The 24,310-nt window shown below is 38.7% G+C and overlaps 1 protein-coding gene across 1 annotated transcript; it reads left to right on the forward strand.

The window, feature by feature from the left end:
• Positions 1–4,203: 4,203 nt before the first annotated feature.
• LOC145006373 (filamentous hemagglutinin transporter) lies at positions 4,204–5,853 on the forward strand. The gene is made up of 2 exons (XM_078965460.1): positions 4,204–4,517; positions 5,110–5,853. Exons 1-2 carry the CDS (start codon positions 4,326–4,328, stop codon positions 5,659–5,661), a joined length of 744 nt encoding a protein of 247 aa, XP_078821586.1. The 5' UTR covers positions 4,204–4,325; the 3' UTR covers positions 5,662–5,853.
• The last annotated feature ends 18,457 nt before the right edge of the window (positions 5,854–24,310 follow it).

The raw sequence follows: 24,310 nt of genomic DNA on the forward strand, positions 1-24,310 counted from the left end.
TTATGGATTATGGGAAGTCGTTCACTTTGTGCCAGCTAGAAGCTTGGTCAGCTGAATATATGGTTAAGACAGGTGCCACGCGGACTATGGAGGTGGAGGAAATTGATGAAAATGATGACAGGTGTGGGTTGTGTGGTGATGGTGGTGAGTTGATTTGCTGTGATAATTTCCCTTCAACTTTTCATCTAACATGCTTATGTGTACAAGTGTGTCTTGCTTTCCCTTTGTTTATATTTTTACTTTCATAATCTTTTTGTCTTTATTTCTTAATTTATTTCGCTATTTGTATCCCATTTTATACACCATGGCATATTTTCAGGGGCTTCAATCCCACTTACCTTCACTATCCTTATTCCCAAAATATAGGAAGCATCTCCGAGGTCCTTCATAGCGAAGCACTTCCCGATCCAGTACTTAACTTCTTGCAGTGTCGGGATGTCGTTTCTTATGAGTAGTATGTCATCAACATACATTACTAGGAAGCTGACTATACTCCCAATAGCTTTGACATACACACATGATTCATCTTCGCTTCGTACGAATCCAAACTCTTTGACTTTCTCATCTAAGCAAAGATTCTATCTGTGAGATGCTTGCTTAAGTCCATAAATTGACTTCTCAAGCTTGCACACTCTATTGGGATGCTTCACATTGACAAAACCCTCTGGTTGAGCCATGTAAACATCCTCAGCCAACTTCCCATTAAGGAAAGCGTTTTTGACATCCATTTGCCATAATTCATAATCATGAAATGCAGCAATGGCTAGCATCACGCTAATAGACTTTATTTTAGCAACTGGTGAGAAAGTCTCATCATAGTCAACTCCAAGAGTTTGAGTAAAGCCCTTCGCAACTAATCGCGCCTTATACGTGTGCACATTCCCATCCATGTCAGTCTTCTTCTTGAAGATCCACTTGCACCCAACCGTCTTACGTCCGGGAAGATGGTCAACCAAATTCCAAACTTGGTTGTCGTACATGGACTAAATTTCATTGTCCATCGCCTCTTTCCATTTTGCAGACTCCTGGCCTGCCATGGCTTCCTTATAGCTATTAGGTTCATCTTGATTTATTAGTGTACTATCACTAATATACGTATCCCCTTCTGTAGTAATATGAAAACCATATAACTGGGGTTGAACTCTAACTCTTTCGGAACATCTAAGAGGTAAGGATTCGCCAATCAGTTCAACCGGAGTTTCCTCCTCGGGTTGAGCGCCAACGTTAGAGGTTCCTTCATCGCTCGACTCTTGAATCTCTTCAAGATAGATTTTCCTCCCACTGTCCCATTGGCTTATGAGTTCTCGCTCTCGGAAAGCCCCTCTCCTCGCAACGAAGACAACATTGTCACTCGGTCTATAGAAGAGATATCCAATGGATTTCTGCAGGTAGCCGATGAAAATACACCACTCACTACGAGTTTGAGCTTGTCGTGAGTCTCTCGTCTTACGAAAGCCTCGCAACTCCAAACCTTGATATGTGCCAATGAGGGAACTTTTCGTGTCTACATCTCGTGAGGTGTTTTGGCAACCTTCTTTTTAGGGACTAAGTTAAGGATATGGGCGGCAGTCTCTAAGGCATACCCCCAGAATGAGATAGGTAGTGAAGCACGACTCATCATGGAACGAACCATGTCTAGCAGGGTTCGATTATGCCTCTCAGCCACACCATTCAACTGCGGTGTCCTAGGCGGCTTCAATTGCGAAACTATTCCGCATTACTTGAGATAGTCACGAAATTCAAGACTTAGGTACTCTCCTCCTCGATCAGATCAAAGCATCTTGATTTTCCTACCTAATTGATTCTCCACTTCTTGTTTGAACTCTTTGAACTTTTCAAAGGTTTCTGACTTGTGCTTTATTAAGTAAATATACCCATATCTACTATAATCATCAATGAAAGTCACATAGAAGCGGTTCGCGTCCCTTATGGTGGATCTAAAGGGCCCACACACATCGGTGTGTATGAGATCCAATAAACCCTCACCCCTTTCACAAGTGCCAAAGAAGGGTGACTTGGTCATCTTTCCAAGTAAACAAGACTCGCACACGTCATCGTCTCTAAGGTCGAATGAATCCAACACTCCATCCTTTTGGAGTTGGGCTATGCGTTTCTTGTTAACATGTCCAAGACGACAATGCCACAAGCATGCTTTATCCATACTATTGGAAGAATCCATACACAATACATAATTTCCTAGGTTATCTATAACCATAACAGTTTCATAAATTCCATTACAAGATAATGCTTCAAAATATAAAACACCATTTAGATAAGCATAAATCGAAGCTTTCTCATTATCAAACGAATATCTAAATCCTTGTCTAAACAAACCATGAAATGAAATGATGTTTCTTGCCATATCTGGCGAATAGAAACAATTATTTAAATCTAAACCTAATCCATTACTAAGTGTTAAAGAATACACTCCAATCTTGGTGACAGGCGATGATCTTTTGTTCCCGATGACTAGTTTTATTCTTCCACACTCCACATCCCTATCTCTTCTTAGTCCATGCAAATCAGAACATATGTGAGAACCACATCCTGTATCAAGAACCCAAGAAATAGCATGCGATGAATCATTAGATTTGATTGTGTAAATACCTGCAAAAGACGACATGATCTTCCCATCCTTGATGGCTTGTAGATATTCCGGGCAGCTTCTCTTCCAGTGCCATATTTTGTGGTAGTGGTGGCACTCTACCTCTTTTGGGTTTGAGTTGGGCTTAGCATAACCAACTTTGGTTCCACTAGAAGAGGTACGATATTGGGGCTTTCCCTTGTGGTGGCTCTTTAAAGGAGCCTACCTCTTCTCGCCCTTCCCTTGCCCAATAGCCAAAACAGGAGCAGCGGGTGGAATGGGAGTTGATGCAACACACTTATCCTTGAGGTTTCTCTCAGCAGTCCTCAGGAGACCTCGGAGTTTGCTTAAGGTGACCTCTTCTTTGTTCATATGGTAGGTCATCCTAAATTGGTTGTAGCACGAGGGCAAGGAGTAGAGAATGATGTCGATAGCCAAATCTTCCCCAAAGTTAACATTTAACTTGCGAAGACGATTAATATACCTCTGCATCTTTTGCAAATGCGAGGTTAGAGACTCTCCACTCCCCATCTTAGCGGTGATCATGTTGGTGATGATCTCATAGCGCTCTTGCCTTGCGCTTTGGTGGTACCTCCCCAACAAATCTTGGTGCATCTCATAGGGATACATGTCCTCATAGGACTTTTGGAGTTCAAGATTCATAGTGGCCAGCATAATGCAATGAACTTTCGTTGCATCACGCTCATGGGCCTCAAAGACGGCCATTTCTTCGAGGGTAGCGATTTCCGGATTGATCTTTTCAAGCTTCTCGTCGAGAACATATTCTTTGTCCTCGTAACGAGCAATCATGCAAATGTATTGAGCGAAGAGTTCAACTAGATCAAAATATCCAACGACAAAATCACATTTGTTCCTTAAAAACAAACAATTTCTCTCATTCTTCTCTCAAGAATCATATAAATGAAAATGAGGGAAGACATTAATACTTCTAAAAACTCACAAGTCACAAATGACCATCACTTATGTTTTAATCTAAAGTCACAAAATATGGACCAACTCTTATTTTAATAGCCACAACTTGAATTTTACACTATAAACTTATGAAAGTATGACTTAGTCACTTGCTAAGCATTGAGCTTTTTTAATATATTTTTCTAAAAAAAACTTATGAAACTATGAAGCTTAGGTACTATTGAGAAAACTTGAAATAAGAAAAACCCATACTATATAGTTTAATTTCCAAGAAACCCCCCTCCCCCACCCACAAATCATTAGTCTTGATTAACCTATTAAGTTTGTATTAGATGTACCTCTATCAATACAAAGCATGCTTCAACTAGTACATTAAATTATTTATTGTAACCCAAACTCATTTTAACCCGATCCGTTATTTAGCACGATTGTTTTGTCACGTATTACATTTATTTATATTAATTTTTTTTAAATTATGTTATAGGTATTAAATGTTATATTTATAGATGATGTGTTATACTTTATTACGAAAATAAAAAACATATCTAATGTAGTTAATGGTTGGAGTAGATTTTAATATTGATCAATAATAATAATACGAGGGAGAAGGTATTCATTAATTGCAAATTTACTAGCAATAATTATGGTCTCCTCTCTTCCACCCTCCCCTATATAGACTCATGTAACGGACTACATTATTCATTCCCAAATTCAATCCCCCTCTCTCTCTCCGCTCTATCTTCAACTTCCTCCGCCCTATCTCCGCCGTATCTCGCCGACCTGTCTGTTTAGCTTCATCGGAAAAGGAATGGTCACCGACGTAACTTATCTATGTACGATAATGAATCAGCAACAAGGGATAATGAATGATTCTAAATCAACGGCTCTTATTACTCGTGACTTGCTCGGAGGCGGTGGTGGTTGCGACCACGACTCCTCCAAGGAATTGGACCTCGACTTACATGTTCCTTCCGGCTTTGAAAAGCGTCTCGATTTAAAGGTAAATTATATCTACTTTACTTGCTTCAGAATTCAGACCTAATTTTACCCTACATCAAGCTTTTTCGTAAGTTGCAACACTCAAGCTTTAATCGGTCAATCGATCATCAATCATCGTTCTGTTTTGTTAATCATGGCATTTTTGCTGATATGAATGCCAATTGGAATGAATTCTAACCTAATTTTACAGAGACGATTGGTTTTCTATTGCGTGGTAATTTAAAAAAATATATATATTGGTAAATGTTTCATGTGGAATGAGGAACGATAGTTTTCATTAAATTATGGATTCTAAAATTATATGAGTTGTTTGTAGTCATTCATTTCTGTGCATGTATGAACAAGGTTTGAAGAGCAATTAATGATGCACTCCAATTTATTAATATAAAAACGTTTGGAAAGTGTAGTTCGTAATTAGTAGGGGCAGATTGTTAGGAATGCAACATTAATGGCAGTCATTGATGTGTACTTGTTTCTGAATTCTGATGTAGTAATAACTCTGTAGTTATCCATTTGTTGATTCCATTAATGCCAAATATACTTACTTTTTTATTCATGTAATCGATTCAAACTGATGATGAATTACTTCTCAGTCAGGGAAAGTTTATCTCCAGAGATGCAAATCACCAAACACATCTTCTTCATCATCGGATCAAAACCAGAACCAGAACCACAACCACAACGATCAAACAGTGTCAAAGCTTCAGGACCTCAACTTTCCTCCATCTTCAAAAAAACCATTAAACCTCTTCGATGATTCAAGCTTAGATCTCAACCTTGTCAATTTATCATCATCATCATCATCACCACCGGCTTACAGAAGTGTTTGCACTCTTGATAAAGTCAAATTCGCACTTGAACGAGCAGAAAGAGAAACATTCAAGAAACGATCTGTTTCAATTTCAACCTCAAAGTCATGTTCATCTCCTACCTCAAATTCTTCATCCTCCATGAAAGAAACCATGATCATCGATGATGATGATGATAACGAACGATCATCTCAGGCTTATGCTGCTGGATGCCCTAGTTGCTTGCTGTATGTGCTTATTTCGCGTAGCAACCCTAGATGTCCTCGTTGCAATATGACAGTTCCATCACCTACAGCCATGAAGAAACCACGAATCGATCTTAACATCTCCATATGATATAATAAGATATATGATATGAGTTAGTAATTTTACTTTAAATTTTAATTAACTAATATTCTTGTAAATGATAAAATAGAAAACAGGGGAGGGGAGAAATAGGTTTTGATTTAGTTATAAAGAAAATCAATCCTCTATGTACACATTGTGAAGGATATTTTAATTTCTTCTTTTTAAAATTTATATTTATCACCTTAAATTCTAAAAGAAAATAACTCATGATGAAATTAACATACTTTCTCTGATGAGATTTATGATTGTGATGTTACGTTTTATTTTATATTATTTCGTTTGTTTGGAATATTTTATGTGATGAGCACATCAGATGATGAGTAGGAAAAGTTTGTGACATTTCATCTTACATTAATTATGGCTTTTCGTTACAGATATTTAGTAGTGGACTTTTGATAATGTTCTGGTCGTGTGAATTTAAATGATAAAAAATGTTTTAAAATGGGAAATGATAAATTAAAGGTGTAACCTTGAGAATAGTCAAATGCTGACGCGGGAATTAATGGAGCTGGAGATTGTATAACTGAATTTATTTGACTTTTTTGCAGTTCGTGATGGAGATAAGATCCTTTTTTTTTTTTAAGTCGATAGAAATATATTACTTTACTAAAAATCATGTTTTCACAATGGTAAAATTATTTGAAATAAAAGTATTTTTGCAAGACAATTTGTTTTTTTATATACTTACAACATCATACAAAAAATGCTTCAACCTTTCATCCCTCAATGGTGTGCATACCACCACCACCACATTGTCACATCATCACCACGCCAAGAACGCGGTGATGCTAGACGGAGAGGTCTATGAGTTATTCTTGTAAATTGATGTGGCAACCAATTTATTGGTGGTAACATTGAAATATCATTTTCTATACCCACTGAGATACAAGTGGAACAAATTGGCATCAGTTGGGCTACACACAGTCACAAGGAAGAGAAACTCCCTCTCTCTATTTCACTTTTCTTCCACCCTCTATCTCTTTCATTCTCCTGGTAAGTGTGTAGTAAGTGTGTAGTGGTAAGTGTGTAGTAAGTGTGTAGTGATTATTATTTTTCAATTGCGACGAGTGTCATCAGGAAGGGTGTTTGGATGACATTGCTAGCTCCTACACACGGAGCACTCAGGTTAGCCACCTGAGTATTGAAAGATGTAATGGTGTATATTTTTTTATCACATATTACTGAGAAAAAAAATATTATTTTATATTAATTTTTGTCATTTGAACATATAAAAATATTAAAAAACAATAAAAAGCATTTTAATGCAATATTCTAATAAAACATTGTGCACAATAAAAAAAATAACAATAAATTAAATCACTATCTTATATCTAATCGTGAAGGTAGCAAATCGTATAAGAACTTTACGATTAAACGTACGCAGGTAAAATGATGGTTACCTTCTTGGGAATTTTTTTATCTCGTGGTCCAAAACAGATAATATTATAGTACATGTTTGCTTCAAATCTTGTTTGAGACTTTTGGTGTTAACATGATGAAGAGATTTATTGTTTGAGGTGTCATCTAGGTTTAATTCATACATTATATTTATTGGTTTAGCCTCAAAATAGAATATTCCATACAAGAATGATTGAATATTATCAGCAAATTGAAAATTAAAACCATATTTTCTCAAAAGGTAAACTCGAATAATATTTATAGTGATACAAGCAATCAAACACACATTGTTTAATGTCAAGTATGGACCAGATGGTAAACATAAATCAAAATGTCCTATTGTTTGGACCGCAACCCTTGCTCCATTGCCAACATGTAGCACCATCTCGCCTATGAGACTGCTGTCAATTTTGGTCAACAAAAGTCCGTTGAAGCAAAACTTAGGTTAAAATGGGGAAACGTAATTTTCATAATCTTCCTAATGTATTATTGGATATTATAATAACACATATATCATTTTAAATTAATTATCAAGTAAACACTTAATTTACGAATAGTAGACTATGTTAGGAATGAAATCCTCTTAGATCGATTAGATTCTAACAAGTAAATAGATAACACGATATGAAAACAAGAACACAAGATGTATCAACTGGTGTCGAATGATAAAAAGACACAACCTTAGAAAAACTCTATGAAGAATTGCTACTGTAGAGGCGTGCTAGGGTTACAATAAAATATCAATCAACAGTTACCTACTATGGTGCATTCATGCACTATAAATACTATAACCGTAATAATAGATACATTTGGATAGGCCCAAACCGAGTACATAATGGACATATACAAAATAGCCCAAAGACGCAATCCAATATCCCCAACAATCTCCCCTTTGCGTCAATTGAGGCGAGAGATGCTTCACTGCTGTGTCTTCTTGATTGTCTTGAAGAGCTTAGGAATCACAGCAAGCAAAGTCCTGCGAAACAGGATGTACCAGTGAATCATGTCATTAAAATGTCTCTTCACAGCATCATCATTCAAGTTGCGCTTGTTGATAATCTCCAAAACATGTTCCAGACAAGTCGTGGAAAACAGATGTTTATCAGGTAGGGCAAAAAGGCATTTCTCAAAAGTTCCAGCAACTTCAGTCCCTCGTTGAAACATGACAGTTAAGTGAGTCGTGTCAATTTTTCCCATACTTATTTCACTCATATCGCTAGCTTTGCCAATTGGATTAACAATAGGCTTTCGCTTCATAACATTGGCAATCTCAATATCGAGTTTCGCCACTTTATAGATGTACGAAACCAACATTGTCTTCAGATGAGCAATGATAGGTTCGTATTTTTTCCCTTCGGTTAGCAGAAGATTGAGCAGTAAAATCCAGTCACGAGGGTTGAGATTCGGATGATTTGCAAGTGAAAATTTATGCAGGGAATTTTCTGAACCCCTTGTCACTTTGAATTTGACGTTCACAAAACCGCCAGTAGCAATGGGTCGGATGACTTTGACTGTTGTGATTTTCTACGCACTCCAGGTTAAGTATTGCATTTTACCAAAAGCGAGATAAAAATCAATGAGGGCTTTATCTACCTTGGTATCTGGAGAGGGAACTTCGGCTATTATATCAAAACAGTGAAACACGAAAGCTCTTCTTGTAATCCGCATATCAAACTGGGAGTCATTCGTGTTATCTAAATCAAAAGAAGCAATCGGTTCCAACCAGTGCACACTAGGAAGATCAACGGCTTCATGCATCATTTGCTCCAACGTCCACAGAGGAAACAACAGTTTTCTGCATTCCAATGTGTCATGAGCTTCTTTCTCCTTTTGCTCTTTCTCTTCAGCTTCCCTCGCTATGCGCGCATTTTCATTCAATTCTAGATCACGATCCATTCTTTTTAACTGATCTTCTTCATATTCATCATCTTCTTCATCATCACCCATTGGTTTCTTTCCTTTATCAGTCTTTGTTTTCTCCCATGCCTTAGCATTTTTACCATCCCACTTGTTCTGGAGGGACAGGGGCCTCTAGAACACCCTCTAACCTGTTTAACAAAGCAATAGCAGGGCGAAGCTTGTCAGCAAGGTGTTGTCTAATAGTGATGGTCAAGATTGGGTCACGAGCTTCGAGGAGATTGGATAACAACGAGTTGACATCACTCACACATCTTTTCATAACTATTCGCTAAGATTTGAGTTTGTCGATCTCCTTTTACGTGTGCTTGAGCTTAACTGATTGAGTCTTCAGTTGAGTGGTGTGAAGTGCAAGTTCGTCCATGAATTTTCTTTCAATAGCTAAATCTTCTAGAAATCTAGAAAGGCTTGAAGAGATAGATGTCTGAAAAGTAGAATTGTCAGCAGAAATATCAGCCCGAAGCTTCTCAAGAGACTCTCGTTCTTTACGAAGCGAAGCATTGAGGTTGACGATTGCATCATTCACATTTGAAGCATTTATCGTCACAGCTGTGTTTATCTCTGTGATAAATGCTTTCGTGTCAGAGATTAATTTATCGACTTTTTCGGTCACTTGTAGACAAGATTAAGCATAATCTTCAACTGCTTTGTTGGCTTTAGCAAGATTCGCAGCATGTTCCTACACCAAAGTGTCAAGCATACCCTTACAGTGGCTTCAGAGTAAGCTTGGTTGGAAGAAGCAGTGGAAGAAGTAAGGATAGTATCTAGTTTCACGTTTAGGGCTTTCAAATCCTTCTGAGTGATAGGGGCATCTTCATCACTCTCATCTTGAATAGAGAAAGGACTGTAATGAGAGGTGTCAAAATCAAATCCTGCTGCTCCAATAAATTCCTTTGATCAATGATGTTAAGGAAAAACAAGAGTTGTAGTGGAAGTGGTAAAACTTGATGTCTTTTCCCCCGCATCAGATGCGTTGACATCAACATTATGCCCAGATGTAGTGGTGGTAGTAGTGGATTTAGTAAAAACTAGGTTTTGTTGTGGAGTAGAAGTGGGTGGTTGGATAGAAACTGGAGGTGGACATGGAGCGATAGTAACCGGAGTAGTAGTATGAGTAGGAGAAGGAGTTAGAGAGGGAATTTTAGCATCAAGATTTACCTCTTGGTTCGGTGATGGTGAATGTGAATGACCGTGGAGCGAATCATCAGTTTGGGAGTCTTCAATGTCGGTTTTCTCGACAACCTCCTTATCAGAAGGAACATAATCACTATCGCTTGGAGAAGAAGGAGGGGGCATTGCCATCTTCTTGAGATTTCGCTTCTTGAGAGCCGAAGAGTTAGCACATATACCCTTTCTTTTCATAGGAGTAAGGGCTTGAGAAGATGGACCTTCTTTTCCCCTTTTCACTTTATCTCCTTTTTTACCTCCTTTCTTTAGAGTATCAGCTTCGTCCAATGACTTTTGCATTTCATGAGTTATCACTCTAGGATCCGAAACTGGTTTCGTCTTGTAGGACTTCAGAATATTACTCGCCCCAGACACACTTCAATACACCGACTCAGGAATTGATCCAATGAAGGAAAATTTAGAGTTGTTTGTAATGATGATCTTCGTCGTGTGGAATGTGGCTATTGAAGCCATCAAAGAATCTGCCATGATTTGAACATTAAGCTTTTGAAGAGACCTGTGCACCACCAAGGTCCAAAAACGACCACAAGAAATTTCGGTGTGTCGAGAAGATGAATTCATGCTCTACAGTAACTGAGCCTACAACACTGAGCCATAATCAAGATTAATCCCATGGTAGAGACCATAAAGGATTGTCATAAACAATTTGTTGGCCCAGTCCGACCTAACAACTCTCTCTAAAAAAGCTTTTAAAAGTAAAGTGAACAAACCATTCCATTGTGGTGGGAGAGAGGATTTCTTGAACTTGGTAATTGTGGTGAGAACTTCAGTATACCCCATGTGATAGAACATCTCGAAGATTTGAGCAGTGGAGATGGACTCTGGGTTTATCATGGAGTCATCATAGGTTAGCCCTAGAAGAGAGCAGAATCGAGCTTTTGTAATCGAATTTTTCTTGTCTAAGATCTCGAAGATAATCTTTTCCTCATCCTTCAGGTAGATTGCAGATGAATAAGCCATTGACAACAACAACACTGGAACTGACTCAAACTTGGTCAGGACGGTAACAACCACTGAGTATTTGAGACATTCCATGATGGGTACCAAGTAGGAATCGTATTCGAACGGTGCTAAATCCAAGAATAGATTTTGATTCGGATTGATAGTTAGGAAAGAGGATTGAGTAGTTTGTTCTTGAACAGATGAAGAGTCAGCCATTGTTGCAAGAGTTTGTAGAAAATGAATAGTTGGAGAGTAATCGACTTTTGAGTGCTTGAGAGTTTTTCTGAGTGGTAAAGAAGAATAAGTGATGTGTGAAAACCCTTTATACGATTATCCATGAAAGAGAAAAATTGTGAAGACGATTGTGTGATTTGCTCTGAAACGGCGCCTAAAAAAGCAGAATTGGCAACTGTTCCTCTGAAAAAGTTGTCAGACAGCATGATTATAGGGCCGTTTCAAATTTCACGCGCCTTTTGGTTTGAATTCTTATCCTAAACTTTTGTTGTGTCAGCATTAACTTGTTTCAATTCTGAATCTGCAAAATAGGTCACCATATCTGTAACGCCCGTAGATCCGGGCAAGTCAATTTAGAGGCAATATGGGTCGAAAACGACTTTTCGGCAAAAGATTATTTAGAATAAATAATTTTAACCAAGTTATAGTATATGTCACAAGGTTTCCGTACATATAAAGAACGCCGAAATCTGAGTTATAACGAAGAAGTTATGGCCCGTCGAAGTTTTACGGCAAAACCGGCACGACACCGGGAAGCGTAAAAAGTGAATTTATGATAGAAGACTTTTTAGCCTTAGTTATCTAAACCAAAGTCGTAGAGTATGTTAAAATGAGAAAATCCGTAAAAAGAACGCCCAAATCTGACTTCGTATGAGGAAGTTATGATTTTTCAAAGTTTCAGCTTAGTAGTGTACAGCCCGAAACTCGAATTTTAGTTCGAGCGGTTTTTGGCTTACGCGACCTAAATGAGAGTTAAAGATCTCAATAATAGGAACTCAACAGTAAAAAGATGGACGAAAACGGAGTTCGTATGAAAGAGTTACGAATTCTTCGCGGTCATTTAACAGTCTAAACGCCTCCTACTGTTAAATTTATGATCGGTCGAGAATTAGCCGACGGAGCCAAAATGAAAGTTGTAGATATTATTTTTACCTACGCATGGATATAAAGAACGTCGAAAACGGAGATAGTATGAGATAGATATAGACGAAGCTTAGTCGCTACTTTTCGAGCGCGGCGAATTCGATACAGTTTTGTAAATCCGAAATAGAATGAGAATTAGCCAACGAGGTCTAAATGAGAGTTGAAGATCTCATTAATAGGAACTCAACGGTAAAAAGACAGACAAAAATGGAGCTCGTATGCGAAAGTTATGGACGAAGCTTAGTCCCTACTTTTCGAGCGCGGCGAATTCGATACAGTTTTGTAAATCCGAGATAGAATGAGAATTAGCTAACGAGGTCTAAACGAAAGTTGAAGATCTCATTAATAGGATCTCAATGGTAAAAATACAGACAAAAACGGAGCTCGTATGCAAAAGTTACGGACGAAGCTTAGAGGCTACTTTACTATAAAACTCCTATAAATACAAGGGTGAACTCCTCATATTTTCTTCACACCATAAGCCTCTCTTTCTCTCTCTAACTTCTCTCTAGCCTCCCTAAACCCCTCCCAAGTCTACGGAACCTCCCTATCACGAGAAGAAAGCCCCGTAGCGCCCGACGGCTCCGAGAAGAAAAGCTTTCGGCTCGGAAACGCTGCTCCAACGAAGCCCGATTTTTAATAAAAACCCATTGTAAGTGAGTTATGCCTATACTATATTTAATATAGATTTTATTTAATTATAGTAACATTATTAGGACCTTAAAATAATTATTTGGGCTATTACTATGAGTTATATTGAGTGTTATTTAACGCTTATATAATAGCAATAATAGCTAGACTATTAATTAGTCGTGGTTAACGTTAAAAACTAAACCCTAATGGTATTGATACTAGGTTTTGTCGAGGAAAATTGTTTTGAGATAACGAAGTGCTGTCTGAGTTCGGAATCACCACCTAATCAGGTGAGTGCATAGTCCCTTTCATCTTACACATAGATATGAAGTATTTAATATAAACTACGTGCTATGTGTGCATATTATCTGAATACTTGATGTCTATGTTGGATGAACGTTTTATACATGTTTTAAAGGATTTAAACTGTATACATATTTTATATATACGAATATGTGGGGTATGATGATGGGTAGATAGATGATGAGAGATAGAAGATGACGTGAGTATACATTGGCAGCTATAGACTTAGTGCCTATGGGACAAACACCGGTAGCTATGGACTTAGTACATGTCAGACGTTGGTAGCTATGGATTTAGTACCTGTTAGAAATTGGTAGCTATGGACTTAGTACCTATTAGTTAGACGCTGGTAGCTATGGATTTAGTACCTGTAAGAATTGGTAGCTATGGACTTAGTACCTGTTGAACGCTGGTAGCTATGGATTTAGTACCCGATGAGTAGGATATAGCAGCTATGGAATTAGTGCTTTACGAACTAACATCGGCAACTATGGATTTAGTGCCAGTCCTATAACCCTGGAAGTAAGGGACTTCGGAATAAACAAATGCAGGATAGACGACTCTTAGGTTAAATCCTTAAGAGTAAAGAAGATAACGGGGATGGGTAATGGGGTTAATTGTTTGATGATTAAACATAACAATTATATTATTGTGGGTTGAAAACCCTATGTACTCACCAGGTTTCCCAACCTGACCCACTCAGTTTATGTATATCACATGTGTTGATTTGAAGTCACTTTACACTGAGAGATTTAAAGAGATGTAGATCACTAGTGTAAATAAATGTAAGTTCTGTTTATGCTTATGTTTCTGTATTAACGATGACATCCCAAACGTTTTAAGATGAATAAAAATACGTTTCTTCGAAAATGTTTTAATAACGTATTTATCGTGTTTTTCTGGGAACAAATTCCGCAACCTTTTTATAAAATGAAGTACTCTGATTTTTATAAAGCATAAACAAAATCGGTCTTTTCTGGCCGTGATTTTGGGGATGTCACAATATCCCCTATCGCTTGAATAAAACTTGTTGAAGCGACCATCAATATACCTGTGAAATTGAAAACGCCATAATTGCCACGAACAAGACTTTTGAAAATCGAGAAATTTTCATGCAAGAGTGTGCCAAAGAAAAAGAAATAAAACAAGTTATATCTGTGGGATTTAAGTGATGTCATTAGAGACACAAAACTGTGGATCCTGGGCACGAATTGCTTCCTTCAAAGTCAAGAGAGACTAAGAAGTGCTTGTATGGTTTTCTATTGAAATACGATCAATTTTTTTGTCAAGAAACATTGAAAGGCATCTTTTAATTTTGGTTGTAAGGGTGGCTTTTGCTTCAACCAAACTACAAAACTTGACATAAGTTCGAAAGTTAGGTGAAGTACTTGTGTGGCCAATGTAGCCTAAAACATCAAGTAGGTTGGGATATTTGGCAGTAACGTTGAATATAATAGAAATCTCAAAAACAAAATGAAACTGGATCTTTTGGGAAGAAACGTCTTGGTAATGGAACACTTCATAAAGATCTCGCAAAAATAGAAGAGATTTCGTGGTACAAACCATAAAACTGGTATTCGTTAATTCGTAGGTGAAAATCTAGAACTTTCAATGGTTCACCGTCAATTCATTATGTTGTTGGATTTTGGGTCTCACTTAGCACGTGGTGAAATGAAACTAAGATCATCAACACAGATGTTGTGTAACCATAAACCTCAGTGGTAAATGTTGAGAGTCTCAAGGGTTACATTGATGAAAATGAATTTAATGGAGAATTTGTGAGGTGGTTCCAGAGAAAGTGAATGTACTTCTGTTGTGTTAGAGTGACTAAGCAGATAACTCTTAACTCATTGTGAGAAGAGTAAGGTAGCTCATGACTAATGTGAATTTAGCAGCCTAATTGGGAAGAAACAAATGGTAGATTCGATTCATTAAGGTTTCACATAAAGTCGAGTGAGGCTTCGGACAACATACAATGGCATGCTTCTAGGGACACTTAGCTAATAAAAAGATAATGAACTTTATACCTGCCCCATCAAGCGAATTAGAGTATCTCTGGACATGTGTTGTCATGAGTTTCCTTATTATCTATTTTTGACATTTTTTTTTTGAAAAAGAAATAAAACGAAACACAAAGGAAAATATTTTTCTTATTTTTATCTTGCTGAAAAAGAATTAAAAAACAAAAAGAAAAGTAAAATATTTTTGGATTTTTGTTTTTCTGAAAAAGAAATAAAAACATAAATTTAAGATATGCTTAAACAAACTAGTATACATAATGTACAAAAAGGATACAGGAGTTCCAAAGCAACAAGAAATTTGATTAGACAACCGAGCATTCTCTTATAGAGAATGAATGAAGTGAATTGGAGCGAGAATTCGGTCCATTTCGTGTCCTGAGTCAAACGGAAATGAAATAGAGCAATCGTTCGCCTTATTTCGCTTTACAAATACTTACAAGGAAAAAAAGAAGGTGATTCTCATGAAAGCGAAGGTGGTTTTGGAACAGATTCATCTTCCATTATTCCTAACCCTTGAAGTATTCTATTAAAAGTTGTTTCAGGAAGGGCCTTAGTGAAAATGTCAGCCAACTGATCAGCGGATATTACGAAATGCATCTTAACATTGGCATATTCCATGTAATCCTTGATGAAGTGATACTCAATGCTATATATTATGTCTTGGAGTGTTACACTGGGTTGTTACAAATGCGAATTGCACTTTCAGAGTCACAATAAATTGGGATTCGTTTCATACTTAAGCCATAGTCACAAAGCTAACTTTGAATCCAAATGACCTGGTATGTGCACGAAGCTGCAACTATGTATTCAGCCTCAACTGTTGACAACGAAACACACGTTTTTTTCTTGGATTTACAACTAACTAGTTTGCCATCAAGAAATTGGCATCCACCAGTTGTGTTTTTTCTATCTAAACAACATCCCCCTAAGTCAACATCCAAAAAAGCTTGCACGAATAATCTTGAGCTCACTAGATACCATATTCCAAGAGACGAAGTTCGTTTCAGGTATCTGAATATGTTCTTGATAGCCACCATGTGATGTGTGAAAACCCGAAATTTCCATTTTAGTCAAACCCTAAAAGTCAACCACTTCGTATCGTAGATTAATATCATTATTTCTTATTTTTAAGAAATATAAAGTTCGTTTGATTATTTTAATATTATTTTTTTTAAACGAACGGGTGAAAGAAAGTGTCGTCTCGGGTTTTTATTTTTGAAAACCGCAAACACTTCGCGTATTAGATACACCCGACCAAACTTTTATGTTTTGGGTTTAGAACTCACCTAAAAACCGTAAACTCATACATATGTATGAGTTTACTCCCCAAAGACTAGTCATTTGTGTTTACTCCCCAAAAAGTCAAAAGAGTAAACTCCAAAAACTCTCTCAAGTATCATCCAAGATTTAATTCCAAATCTTCAATCTTGTAAGTGTTATAACCATTTCAAGTTAGTAAAACACTTAATGTAGTGTTTGTGCATCTATTCATCCATTCATTTCCGATTTTTTTTTAGATTTTCCAAAACACCAAGAACACACACTAAGTGTTCTTGGCCTTTTAGCTCAAATCAAGCCTTCTAATAGTAAGTGCTTCCACCCTTGAGTGATTCTAAGCTATTATTACATTTAAACACCAAGAAAATATGTCAAGAACACAAGGCAAGAGGTGTTCACTGTCCAAGGAGATGCTTGGGCCGTAAACACCATAAAGAGCACCAAAGTGTGCCTAAGTCCTTATCTAAGCCCTAGTGTGATGTATAAACCATCCTTGACATATTTAAACCTTACTTTATTGTGTTTAAGCCTTGAAAAACATCAAATACCCACAAATATAGGTGTTTACGGTTTGGGGATCTCCCAAAACCGTAAACACCCTAAAGTATGTTAAAATGGGTAATTTTCCTTCCTTAGGCCTATAAACTAGCTTATACACTTACCTAATTGTGTTAAGGACTTGAAAACATGGCTATACACTCCTCAATATGGGTTTATGGTTTTAAACCCAAAGGAAAATGCCATGAGGCCGTAAACTCCTCAAAGGAGGTGTTTTGTTGCCCTAGTCCATTCCAAAGGCCAAACCACTTAGTAGAAATGCTTTAATGGCTTGCTAAACCACAAAACAACACTTAGACTTTTAGACTAGAGCTTACGATCGTAAACTCTAGAGTTTACTGCCGTAAACTCCCTAAGTATTGACCATCGAAACCCTAAACTCCAAGGGAGTTTACCCTTGGACTCCAAACACACTAGTTTTGCTCTACCAACACTCGGATGCAATCCTTGTGATCTTTAACACTTGAAACAAAGTGTTTTCATGTTCTAGGGTGTCCCAATCTAATTCATTAGTTATAAATTGGCTAATTAGTTATATATATGTTCCTTATATGATAACTAGGCTCGTGCGTGTGTACAAATCTTCATTTGTCACCTAGCACCGTACCCGACACTTCAATCAAATCCACTCACCACAAGTGAGTTCATACCCCTTTAACTAACCTTTGAAATACTTTTAAATGTTTTAAATTCTTTTATGGGGGGGGGGGGGAATACAATTTGAATACTTATAATTATTACATCAATCACATGTGATTAATAACTACAAAACCAATGATTTTACTATTATTCAAACTGTTTATCAAAGCTGTTTACTTCAAACTGTTTTACAAACTATTTTACTTATCAAATACTTTTACATAAACTTTTTTATGCTTATTATAAATTGCATGCCCATATATGTATAGTTATATAAGCAATGTTTAAAAGGCTTAGGAAGGCCTCACGCCCTATTTCCTTTTCCTCAATTTGGATGTGGTCTGGTGGGATATCGGGTAGCCGTCCGAAGGTCGTTTCAATATTAATTATATATCATGTGTACATATATAGACATAAAGGTTCTTCCATGTTCATACATACTAGTTACATCATTTGTAAGTTACCATCGGGGTAACATAGGATCATACTTATACTATTCTTAGATCAATGAGTCAGTTCATTCATGAGTCAATACTTATTACTATGAGAACATATACAACTATACTAGAAAGAGAACATATACAACTATACTAGAAAGAGAACATATACAACTATACTAGAAAGAGAATGTATACAACGATACTAGTACAAGTAACATTACATTACATATACATGAATACATTAAACATTGTGATCCGTATCGGAGCATAACTTCAATGTCATGACCCGTGTTGTAGCCAGAGTCTCTTGAAGGGAGAGCGTGAGTTTGCGTATAGATCTATACTGGATTGACTATCCTATACCTTGCTGCTAGCTACAGCCGGACGTGCAGGTCTGCGGGTGCCAAACGTCATTTCATTTTACGACCTACATTTGTCGTTGTTTATCCAGTCGATAGTATGGTACAATTAATCACATTATACCTTAATATAAATCCGGTTTAAGGTAGTTAGTACAACAGTAGTTCCTATAATACAACACTACAGTACTACATAAATTTACCCTTTACATATTTAGTGATCTTTTCACTAAAACATTAATGTACAAACTATATTTTGAGAATCATAGTTACACTTGGGAAAATTACACACTTTTACAGTAAACGAACATACAAAACAGTTACGCCTTGGTAGAAGGCTACTTTTAATAGAAAATATAGGTTTTTCTAAGAGATTCAAACTTTTACAAACACTTACAAACATTCACGTACTTATATTACCAATGTTTACAAACTTGTGTTTATAACTACGTTCAAACATTTTAATACAACCACCGACACTAAAATACTTATGAACTCACCAGCTTAATGCTGATAAACTCTTTCAAAATAACTTGTATTCTCAGGTCATCAGTAGACAGGTACCAAGGCCAGCTTTTGAGAAGATGGAGCGCATTCAAGACTTATCTTATTATTTTGATTTACAATTGTTGGTGTCTATAACTGTACGGAACATGCTTGTATTAAAAATATATGCTTAATGCAATCGATGATGTTGTTTGCTTGTTTACTGTTATACTGTGTTGTGATACTATACATGACGTCCTTCGCCCCAGAACGTTTCCGCCGTTCTTGGTTTTGGGGTGTGATAGATTGGTATCAGAGCATTGTTTATAGTGAATTGAGTATATCAACCCATAAAAGATATACTAACTATAAATACATTGGGATTAAAATACTCTGACCAAGAGTTTATACTTATAAATAATAAAATATTTAATTAAGTATACAAGTCTGCATTCATACTAAAATCAGTGTCACTAGGACAGTACAAAAGAATTACGATTGTTGAACAATACAGGTGGACTTAGAGACATATAGTCAAAACTGGGAAGATATAGTCTTGTAACGACCGAAAAATGCAACCAATTTAAATTTTTCAAAAACAACCTGATTTCATTAAATTGTTTACAAAAAGGTTTTCAATACAAATCATTTAGAGTATTCCCAGAATCACATTGCTACAAAATCATGAGGAGCGGTACGATCATGCCTTCGCCTTGCCACAGTCTCCTGAAGAACCTGAAAAACATTAAACCACAACTATAAGCCCGAAAGCTTAGTGAGATACCCCCAAAATACCAACCACATATACTCCCTTTCAGGCTACGATCTTCCGGTCCAAAACATATTGCCTTCCAGCCCATAACATATAAAACATACATAACATAACAGAACATAAAACAACCATGCATATCGGGTCTACTGTGTGACTGGTCTGCCGTATCGGGCCTTCAGTCCACCGGATCCATCCTCCGAGTCTAGTCATGTCCTTCGAGTCTATAGTGTGGTTGGTCTGCCCGCACCGGGCCTTCAACCCACCTGGTCCACTCTCTGAGTCTACAGTGTGACTGGTCCGCCCGCATCGGGCCTTCAGTCGGCCTGGTCCACTCTCCAAGCCTCGGCAGGTCTGGTCCACCCTCGTGGGGCCTACAGCCTACTCGGACCGCTCGCTGGGCCTTCGGAATAACCGGTCCGCTCTGGGTATCTTGGTCTACAGCACAAGGCAGGACCCGCCTCAACCCATCTCCAGTCCAAACAACTATGTGCACATAACATACAATCATATAACAGTAATAGTCAACAAACCGAGCAAGCATATCACATAGCATATCATTACCCTAACCAGGTTACGGACCTAACCGGTCACTAGCATAGCATCACTCTACATATTGGGAAACGGACCTTGACTAGGTCTCCAGCATTTACTATCCTAGCTACCAGGATGCAGACATATCAAACAATAACATAATAATCATATCCGAATCTCAATCCAATAAAGGGCCGGCCTTGGTGCCTTAGACCCTATTGATATAGTGAGGGTAACTCACCTCGAAACTGCCGGCTGAAAGGATAAGATCCCGCTGCTCCTAACTCTGAAACGAACTCCTCCACTGAACACCAAAACACTCAACTCAATATAAATACCCTCTATTTACCAAAATACCCCTGGAAGACAACTGGTCAACCCTTGGACAAGGTCAAAGTCAACCCCTGACTGACTCTACTCGCCGAGTCAACCCGATGACTCGCTGAGTCCCCAAGCTCAGAACTTCCCTCATTCCGCGACCTGACTCGCGGAGTCACCCCGAGACTTGCCGAGTCCAACCACTTTGAGTCTACTCGCACCTAACTCACCGAGTCATCCCTTGACTCACTGATTCTCGACTCAACCAAAAATTATTGGGACTCTTCAACAAGACTCGCCGAGTCTAAGGCTATCTTCAACCTACTCGCCGAGTTGTTCATCCAACTCGTCGAGTTCTAGCTCATCTTCAAGCAACTCGTCGAGTCCACCTTTGTGACTCGCCGAGTACCACCGGTCTGAATCCATACAGAAGCATTCCAGGCCATTCAATTGATCCAAAACATAGATCTAGCCTCCTACAACCCATCCATCATGTAAAGTGGAAAACTTTACGTGAATCCATGAAGATCTAGGCATTATACACATTAGGGCTAACGTTTGGGACAACATAGCTTCACTACATACTCAATCACAGGGACTTTCAGGCATTCCAACCCTTCTCTATTCCAGATCTGAGGTAGCAACCTCAGATCTAACCTCTAGACTCCAAAACACCAATAGATGTGATCTCAACACCATCAAAAATGAAGAATCTATACAATAGCAGCTCAAGAACGAGATATTACCTTCAAAGAATGCCCCAACAGCAATGAAACTCGAATCCAAGCAAAACCCTTTGATCCAAGCCTTTTCTCCTTCAAGATTTCTTCAACTAGCACTTCTCCAAACTCTAATTTGCCCAACAATGGTGTTCCTCCACGAAATTAGGGTTTCTGGGGCTCAAGGGGGGATCAAAGAGGCTGGGGAGGAAACATAATGTTCTTTATATAGGGCTCAACCCCGAGAATTAGGGTTTTCTCCACTCAGCACCTACTCGCCGAGTCCATCTTTGGACTCGTCGAGTAGGCCACTTGACACGCGACCAAAGTCGCGACCTGACTCGCCGAGTCCATCCATGGACTCGCCGAGTTGCCCTCCAAAACTTGCACTTTTAGCACTTCAACTCTGCTCTTGCGATTTCGGCATGTTACAATTCACTCAAACCAAGGCTCTGATACCAACTTGTAACGACCGAAAAATGCAACCAATTTAATTTTTTCAAAAACAACCCGATTTCATTAAATTGTTTACAAAAAGGTTTTCAATACAAATCATTTATAGTATTCCCAGAATCACATTGCTACAAAATCATGAGGAGCGGTACGATCACGCCTTCGCCTTGCCACAGTCTCCTGAAGAACCTGAAAAACATTAAACCACAACTGTAAGCCCGAAAGCTTAGTGAGATATCCCCAAAATACCAACCACATATACGCCCTTCCAGGCTACGATCTTCCGGTCCAAAACATATTGCCTTCCGGCCCATAACATATAAAACATACATAACATAACAGAACATAGAACAGCCATGTATATCGGGTCTATTGTGTGACTGGTCCGCCGTATCGGGCCTTAAGTCCACCGGATCCATCCTCCGAGTCTAGTCATGTCCTTCGAGTCTACAGTGTGGTTGGTCCACCCGCACCGGGCCTTCAACCCACCTGGTCCACTCTCTGAGTCTACAGTGTGACTGGTCCGCCCGCATCGGGCCTTTAGTCGGCCTGGTCCACTCTTCGAGCCTCGGCACGTCTGGTCTGCCCTCGTGGGGCCTACAGCCTATCTGGACCGCTCGCTGGGCCTTCGGAATAACCGGTCCGCCTTGGGTATCTTAGCCTACAGCACAAGGTAGGACCCGCCTCAACCCATCTCCAGTCCAAAAAACCATGTGCACATAACATACAATCATATAACAGTCATAATCAACAAACCGAGCAAGCATATCACATAGCATATCATTACCCTAACCAGGTTACCGACCTAACCGGTCACTAGCATAGCATCACTCTACATATTGGGAAACGGACCTTGACTAGGTCTCCAACATATACCATCCTAGCTACCAGGATGCAGACATATCAAACAATAACATAATAATGATATTCGAATCTCAATCCAATAAAGGTCCGGCCTTGGTGCCTTAGACCCTGTTGATATAGTGAGGGTAACTCACCTCGAAACTGCCGGCTGAAAGGATAAGATCCCGCTGCTTCGAACTCTGACACGAACTCCTCCACTGAACCCCAAAACACTCAACTCAATATATATACCCTCTATTTACCAAAATACCCCTGGAAGACAACTAGTCAACCCTTGGACAAGGTCAAAGTCAACCCCTGACTGACTCTACTCGCCGAGTCAACCCGATGACTCACCGAGTCCCCAAGCTCAGAACTTCCCTCAATCCGCGACTTGACTCGCCAAGTCACCTCGAGACTCGCCGAGTCCAACCACTTAGAGTCTACTCGCACGCAACTCACCGAGTCATCCCTTGACTTACCGATTCTCGACTCAACCAGAAATTATTGGGACTCTTCGACAAGACTCGCCGAGTCCAAAAACAGACTCGCCGAGTCTAAGGCTATCTTCAACCTACTCGCCGAGTTGTTCATCCAACTCGTCGAGTTCCAACTCATCTTCAAGCAACTCGTCGAGTCCACCTTTGTGACTCGCCGAGTACCACCGGTCTGAATCCATACAGAAGCATTCCAGGCCATTCAATTGATCCAAAACATAGATCTAGCCTCCTACAACCCATCCATCATGTAAAGTGGCAAACTTTACGTGAATCCATGAAGATCTAGGCATTATACACATTAGGGCTAAGGTTTGGGACAACATAGCTTCACTACATACTCAATCACAGGGACTTTCAGGCATTCCAACCCTTCTCTATTCCAGATCTGAGGTAGCAACCTCAGATCTAACCTCTAGACTCCAAAACACCAATAGATGTGATCTCAACACCCCCAAAAATGAAGAATCTAGACAATAGCAGCTCAAGAACGAGATATTACCTTCAAAGAATGCCCCAACAGCAATGAAACTCGAATCCAAGCAAAACCCTTTGATCCAAGCCTTTTCTCCTTCAAGATTCTTCAACTAGCACTTCTCCAAGCTCCAATTTGCCCAACAATGGTGTTCCTCCACAAAATTAGGGTTTCTGGGGCTCAAGGGGGGATCAAAGAGGCTGGGGAGGAAACATAATGTTCTTTATATAGGGCTCAACCCCGAGAATTAGGGTTTTCTCCACTCAGCACCTACTCGCCGAGTCCATCTTTGGACTCGCCGAGTTGCCCTCCAAAACTTGCACTTTTAGCCCTTCAACTCTGCTCTTGCGATTCCGGGATGTTACAAGCCTGATCAACTATATTATCCGAGGGTTGAATAGCATGTGCCTAAGTGTAGTTGTGTGGTTGCAACAAGTCTAAAATCTTACCAACAATACCACAATGAGAACACTAGAACATAACATTAAACTTAAAATACTATAGGAGTATTTTGTGCTACTACAAACTATTTATACACTAGATTCTTATACCTCTCTTATCGTGTAGATTTAATGGCTGGTTTCCACATTCCCGGAGACCCATACTTTCCACCCAACGGAAATGCTGGATGGCTTGAGGCAGAGTCCGATGATGAACATCAAATCCCTTTGGATGATCATCAAGCAGAAGGCTTTTCTGATGGATCTGA

This window comes from Lactuca saligna, chromosome 7 (assembly GCF_052625555.1).
Source record: "Lactuca saligna cultivar CGN05327 chromosome 7, ASM5262555v1, whole genome shotgun sequence".
In the NCBI taxonomy this organism is placed as follows: domain Eukaryota; kingdom Viridiplantae; phylum Streptophyta; class Magnoliopsida; order Asterales; family Asteraceae; genus Lactuca; species Lactuca saligna.